The sequence below is a fragment of the Strigops habroptila genome, chromosome 15, assembly GCF_004027225.2.
Source record: "Strigops habroptila isolate Jane chromosome 15, bStrHab1.2.pri, whole genome shotgun sequence".
In the NCBI taxonomy this organism is placed as follows: Eukaryota; Metazoa; Chordata; class Aves; order Psittaciformes; family Psittacidae; genus Strigops; species Strigops habroptila.
In genome coordinates, this window is record NC_044291.2 from 6,207,735 (window position 1) to 6,214,927 (window position 7,193).

Here is a 7,193-nt window from a genome sequence, read left to right on the forward strand (position 1 = left end):
AAGCGGCCTGAGGGGACGGGCCGAGCGCCGCGCTCCGCCGGGGCCAGCCCCCGGGACCAGCCCCCCGGCGATTCGGCCCCTCGGCCCCGGCACTCTCCGCCGCCGAGGGTGGACAAGTCACCACAGAGGGGCGCGGAGCAGGTTCAGGCAATTGTGTTAAAACATGTTCACCCGCTGTTGCGTTAAAACCGTGGGATGCGGGTTTCAGTAGAGGACAGCTTTAACAAGGATACAGCAAGTCACAGAGCAGCAACCCAGCTGGTTTTACTGTAAACAGCATCTTTGCCTATGCCAGACCGTGGCTGGGTTTGTAACTAGTCTCACATTCAAATAAAATTAACAAAAATACAACAAACAACCCAACGAAAGCCCCAAACCCATCCCCGATCACAACCTTTGCTATTACACTCAATAAAGGTGCCTCTCCCTCCCCAGCTGTGTTACAGACCAACTGCAGTTGCACTCAAAAGAACAAACCAGCTTCCCCAAACCTGCCCTTTTCTCCTGGGAAAACAGGACTGTACCAAGGCAAAACTCAAGGCTTGGGCTCTGTAAAGGAGCACTTGCCCTAATAATCTCCCACTAGGACAAACATCCCAGCACAGCTCAGGAGACTTCATCTTACACGTTACCTGCTGAGACAGCTCCCAACCCCACTGGTACAACAGCAAATCCTTTGCTACTCTTGCACAGCAGAAACACCTACAAAGGCAGATTGCTCCTAATCTTTCTTTTTCCGGAAAAAGAACAAACTGATTTTCCCAAATTTCATGCAATTCTAATCTTTTGAGTACCAGCTCTGCACCAGTGATTGCTGTGTAGGGTGTGCTTTCCAGGTACAGTAAGAACTCGCAGATCCCAGAGGCACAGATCAAAGCCAGCCTTTATCCTTGCAGACTGTACAGCATCAAGTACCGAAAGAACCGTTTACATGGAAGAGTGAATGCAGCAGTGATTCTGTCACGGGAAGAATGCCTCTCCCAGTACCCTGGATTCCTCCAGTTTCCTCAGCACTGGGCTTACAAGATTCTATTGCAGGAAAAATTGTCACTTAAATATGAGTATCCAGTGTCTCAGTCAGGAAAATACTTCAGGGTGAGTAGCATAAGAGAGCCTGAAGCAAAAGCTGCTCAGACCCATCGCATCCACTGTGGCTGTAACTCCCTAGCAGAGCCTTGCTTTTACAGTAGCTCCAAGAATGGCTCTCACCTAAAGGAAGTTTATTTGCTGCATTCTTCAGAGCTTCTCCTTTCCAGCAGCATCCACTTTGTCTGTTCCCCTCCTTCTAAACACCACGTTCAAGCATACACAGCTGGATCCCTCCTGCTCACTGTGACTTGATATTCTAAGCGGGATGGTCTCTGTGCCTCCGTGTCAGTCCTTAGGTGTGACCAGTCCTTTCAACTCCTTAAAAATAAACGCTGTTCCTTCTGAAGTATTTTTTTTAACCATGCAAGTACTTCAGGAAGGCAGCTGCAGCTGGCATCAGACTGCAACTGCAGCATTTTGAATGACTTCTTCCATGCGCTGGTACCAAGGCTGAATCTTGGTGTGAACCATCATGTCGTCAAAGGCTTCCAGCCCTTCCATGACTCGGAGGACCCCGTACACTGCCTGCGCCAGAGCAGAAAGATTAGACCACCACCAGAAGAGTCAGGGGTGGAGAATGGCTCAATAGCCTGGCCAGTAACGTTCTTTCCCCATCCTGCCAGCTACTCCACCACTCCAATTAGCAGGGAAGACAGAATGGCAGAAAGGTATTTAGGAATATGCATGTTTTTCCATAAGGAACAGTAGAAACAGAAGGAACAGTAAGGAAAGGTCAGGATCTACATGCAGTTATGGGGCAAAAGTTCATCCCATCTCTGCATCAAGCCCTGGTGTGAAATGATTCTAAGGAGAACAGCTGATGCAGGGGATAAATCCTGCTCCAGCTCACAATGCTGCCCGCAAAGGGCACCCCAGCAGCACTGAGTCTGGTAAAACCTGTGCGGGTGTGAGGCTTTATTCACCAGCATACACAAGCCAGAACAGTGTCCTGGCTTGTAACCTGCTTTTATATGCTTCCACGTTAGCGGCAACATCCGCCTGCAGTGGGAACCGCAAGTTCCACCTTAAGAAACATTTCTCTGGAGGAAAACAACAAATAAGGTCCTACATAATCTAAGTCCCCTTCATGTGAGAATCGTATTACAGCACAAAGGACAAGGAGCATCTCACCCAACCCACCTTCTCTGCCTGTGTTTGTATTAACTCTTTCACATAGATGAGCAACTGTGTAATACACCAAATAACAAATGGAGGAATTAACCCCTTACCAAGTCAGCAAGGTTCGGCTGGTTTCCACCCATGAACAGTCGATGTTTGCCAACAGCTTTAACCCACTCATTAACCGCTTCATACAAGTCTTCTCGGACATCATCTCGAAGGTGATGTCTGGATAAAACAAGAACTAGTTTGAAGACACTAGTTTGTTTCTTTAACCTTTTAGCATCTCTCATCTCATGGGGCTGGTCCTTGCCTGGCAATTAGGAAGGTATGCAAGACTGAAATGGGCAGCTGGTGATTACATGATTAGATGAGTGGAGGGGTTCAGTACCTCCAGTTAAAGCAATACACTGTTACTCGCACTGGATTAAATTGGTTTAGAACTCTGAGGTTCTGTTCTTGGACATCTGGGGTTCACAGCTACAGAGGTTAAGAAGCTATTCCTCTTACGTACTCGGTGCTCAGTGGTACCAACCTCTTCTTCAGCCTCTTGCTAACGAAGAACATGGCAACAGCCCCCACGTACTTGGCAAACAAACCCTCCATGGTGCCAAACTTCCCCTCACGGACAATGTAATCAAAAGATGCCAAGGCTTCTCTGGGGGTACGGTAAACGTTGGGGGAGATGAGGTGAACAAGCCAATCATCTGCCCATTTTCTCCACTTCATTTCCTCCCTGCAAGCATTCAAAAGAAAGAAGCTTTTCAGTGAATGAGATACACATTTCAGGGCTACAGGAGGCAGAATGACAGAGGCACTGGACAGAGGTTGTGCCAAGGACACATGTGTGAAAAACTCCTGCCCAGCCCTGTGCTCTGGTGACCTCTCTGAAACACACTCAGGATCGTTACGTTTGGCAAGAATCCTCCAATCTCAACTAAAATAAAGAGCTTCCCCTCCCAATATGAGAACTAAAGCAGAAAGGGAAACCAGCACTCCATAGCATTCCCCTGTGATGCAAAAGAAAGGCCAAGAAGGGAGCTGGAAGCAGCTGAACGGTAGCATGACCACGATGGTGGTAACCAGGCCATCTAACAGCACTGCTTCAAGTTACACAAGAAACACAGCGAACCACTCTAACTACTGAGGTTTTAAACACTGACTGCATGTGACAGGGTTTGTCACTACCAGTGGGATTTTACCTCCACATCATCCCTGAAGCACATATGGAGGAGGCTGTGACCCCTCCTGGAACTTAAGGGCACTTACACTCTCACTTCTTTGACAGGATAGATTCGCTTTGTCTCCTTCTCATCCAGCATGAGCCAGTATTTATTCCCATACTCAAATACCTCCTTGCCTTGCTCAGACACAGTCTTCATAGGAGGGTAAAAAGACACGATCTCCTCTAAGCTATTCCTCCTGTGGACAGAAACACAGTTAGTGCTGATTTGGCTGCTGCAAAACTGAGCAAGAGCAAAGGACAGTTTGAAAAATACACACTTTAAAATACATTATTCTAAAAATAAGACCACAAGGTTCCAAATTCTATATAAAATAAGTTTTGAAAAGAGACTGGAACAGCTACTTGCTAATAACTATTATTAGCATGCATACTTTTGGGTCAGAATAGAAATCTTTGCAGGCACAGAACTTCCTGTCATTCACAAGCGACCTAAAGGCCACAGACACAGCAATTTCATTTCATTCTAGATATTAGAACTGGCTAATTGTGAGCTTAGTTCCAGGACTAATGTTAGTCCACGTTTAAATAGCTTTCGCACAAAAGGTAAAAAAGTAAAGGTGAAAAAGTAGTTCTGGCAGGTAAAAGCTTTGGTTTACTGCACACACATCACAACATAACAGGTACCATCCACACTATCACAGCTCAGCTGGGTCAAACACACAGAACTCCAGAGCTCATGGTCAGCAAGACACTTATGACCAACTTCTAAGTCTCTAGTTCTCAAGGGCCATTCGCATTCAGCTCTTCTCCCATCTCCCCTTCTTCTTACTTGGAAATGAGATAGGTCTTTATTGCACTAATGATCACTGAAGAGTCATTCAATTGCTGAAAAACAGAATTAAACCAAACTTTTAAAAGAAATTGTCAAAATTGAAAAGGAAAGTCTTCAAAACCTTGCCCTCTGCATGCTGAGGCTCCAAGTTAATACTGTAGCCCCTTCCCCCCCCATGCATGTCCATAGAAGTCCCTGCACACCTAAAGACACACGATGTGCAAATCTCTTCTGTGACTGTTTCACAGCATCACTTCAAATTTGTCTTTCATTCTGACAACAGAAGACCCAAGGCCTGGGTACATGCAATCCTAGTGGGGTTTGGATTAGGCTCTTGGCAGCGAAGGAGGAAAAGCAACACCAACATTAACGAAGAGACAATCTGAATCTTCCGTATTCTTGAGATGTCATTCTTTTCCCACAAGATACAAGCAATTCCTATTACAACTGGAACAGATTACGTGTCCTGCATAAGAGTTGATAGAAGCTAGATAATCACTGCCAAACATCCCTCATAAGAAAGAGCAACAAAAAACTTAATAAGGCCATGGCATAGGAAGCCATGAAGCAAAAAGCAAGTCTTAGGCTCTGAAGAGAACAAAAGATGATCTAAAGATTACACTGCACGTGATTAACCTGAGAGACATGACACAGTCAGTCTCCAAACCACTTCTTGTGGGGAAATCAAGCTTTCAACTTAGTAAGACTTACCAGAGGGCTTCCAGCATTGGCGAGCAGGATAGGCACCTTTCTGTAGGAAGAGAATTTGATCTCTTTCCTCATTATAGGGTTCACTTCCACAATTTCATAGGGCAGTCCATGATAATCAAGAAAAGCTCGGACTTTGCTGCAGAAAGGACACGTTTTATACTGGTAGAGAGTGAGCTGCAGGCTCCCTGCAGGCAACTGGGGAAAGAAGAGACCAGAAGCTTCTACTTGCTACTAAAACCATAAATATTACCTTCTTTCAAATCTTATTTTTGTCATTAAGTCATAGTCACCGACATTCAGTTTCAACATCTGAGCATGAAAATATCTTCACCAACAAATGCTTTCTTCAAATAGCATCATAAATATTCACCTTCCATGGGATCAAATACCTGGGGTTTATTCTAAATAACTACATGTGCTGGAAACTCCTACTCACAGCCAGGGAAAAAAAACAGCCATACACCAAGTTAAATCCAGTTTACCCTTCTATACACAACTGTGAAACTAAAGAAAAACACAACAATATTTTAATCATATGTAAATCACAACCAAAAAGGCATTTTTAATCCATATTTTTACCCCAAAAAAATCCCTCTGTTGAGGCCACAGGGTGGGAAGAGCACAAGGAGAGTTTGCTGTTGATTCTAGGCATGGAACTGCCCAAGTTCAGGTTCCTGGGATTAACCAACCTGTGCACAGCTGAGACAAGGCGGGAGAACCCAGGGCAGCACATGCTGCGGGGCATCAAGTGAAGGATGTTTCCCAACAGCACTATACTTCAGCCAACTGACAGGCCATACCAACCACTACTCACACATTATAAAACAACTGCAGTCATAGAATAACAGGCTGGTTTGGGTTGAAGGGACCTTAAAGCTCATCCAGTTCCAACCCCCTGCCATGGGCAGGGACACCTTCCACTAGAGCAGGTTGCTCCAAGCCCCTGTGCCCAAACTGGCCTTGAACACTGCCAGGGATGGGGCAGCCACAGCTTCTCTGGGCACCCTGTGCCAGCGCCTCAGCACCCTCACAGGGAAGAACTTCTGCCCCATATCCCATCTTAGTCTCCCCTCTTTCATCTCACTGTGCTTCTCATTTGCAATTTATTGGGTCACACAACCCTCTGTGGGAGCTGCGAAAAAGCACCGACAGACAACGCTGCTTCATATCCCCACCAAGCTTCCACTTCCTGACAGGAATTCCGCGCAGCCCCTCAAGGAGAACGCTGCCGGGGCCTCCTTCACACGGTTTTATACGGAACAAAAAGAGCTGCTTGGTCCGCGGAGCGGGAAGAAACCCCCCCGCGCCCCACCGATGCCCTGCCTCCAGGGGCTCACTGCCTCGGCGGCGAGAGCAGGGCAGGCGCCCGGGGAACCCCGCGGGGAGGGAAGGAGAGCGCGGCCCGCGGGTGGGGGGGAGCCGCCTCAAGCGGCGAGCGGGGCCCGGCGGCGCGTTACCTCAGCGGCCGAGTGCTCCCGCAGGCGCTGCCGCGCCGCCAGGTAGAGACCGGCGCCGCCGCCCAGCGCGAAGGCAGCGCCCAGCAGCATGCGGCCCCCGCCGCCGCCGCCGCCGCCGGCTCCGGCCGCAGCTCCGTAGGCCCGGCCCGGCGCCCGCAGCCACCAGGGCGGCAGCAGCACAGCGGCCTTCCAGGCCCTGCCGGCAGCCGCCATCTTCCCGGCACGGCGCGGGCGGGCGCTGGGAAGGGCTTAAAGGGACCGCTCCGCCCCGACATGGCGGCGCCGCGCTGAGGTGACTGCCCACCGCGGTGTTGAGCGCACCACGGGGTGGGCAGGGATGGCCGTTCCCGCGCTGTGATTATAAAACTCGGGTTCGCCGAGAAGGCACCTAAAGCGGGAATGGGATATAATCTGTTCTCTGAGAGCATGTTCTCCCTTTGACCAGCGCGTTACCACAGTGCGAGCGCAAACCTTCACGCTGAAAGTCATCATCCTTTTCATTAAAGCGTGGTTATGTCTATTAATTAATTTCCAATTCCCCTATTTTGGGCCCAGTACTGCAGCGTGCAGCAGGGTTACCCCACAGAAAGGAGAAGAGCTGGCTGCGATGTTAAATGAGGACATAACTTTTTCTTCTGTGTCCCAAATACCCATTTAGTAACGGAGTCCTCAAACCGGGTTTATCTCCTGAGTGCTGCTTGAATTAGCGCTCTAATTGCAAGTTATTTTCATCCCAGTGACATCGGGATGAAAAAAACCCACACAGCAATTAGATCTCCTCAGGGCAAGTGAGGTACGA

General features: G+C 48.5%; 1 protein-coding gene across 1 annotated transcript; it reads right to left on the minus strand.

Moving 5' to 3' along the window:
- Positions 1-865: 865 nt before the first annotated feature.
- PTGES2 (prostaglandin E synthase 2) lies at positions 866-6,639 on the minus strand. The gene is made up of 7 exons (XM_030507213.1): positions 6,395-6,639; positions 4,938-5,132; positions 4,224-4,279; positions 3,478-3,630; positions 2,744-2,944; positions 2,319-2,436; positions 866-1,614 (listed from the first exon to the last, which is right to left on the minus strand). Exons 1-7 carry the CDS (start codon positions 6,605-6,607, stop codon positions 1,486-1,488), a joined length of 1,065 nt encoding a protein of 354 aa, XP_030363073.1. The 5' UTR covers positions 6,608-6,639; the 3' UTR covers positions 866-1,485.
- Between the last annotated feature and the right edge of the window lie 554 nt (positions 6,640-7,193).

Coding starts and splice junctions, on each gene's coding strand:
- PTGES2 (XM_030507213.1), bottom strand. CDS start 6,607: ATGGCGGCTGCCGGCAGGGCCTGGAAGGCCGCTGTGCTGCTGCCGCCC. Junction 4,280..4,937: donor CCAATGCTGGAAGCCCTCTG/GTAAGTCTTACT, acceptor TCTGTTTTTCAG/CAATTGAATGACTCTTCAGT. Junction 2,437..2,743: donor AGCAAGAGGCTGAAGAAGAG/GTTGGTACCACT, acceptor TGTTTTATCCAG/ACATCACCTTCGAGATGATG.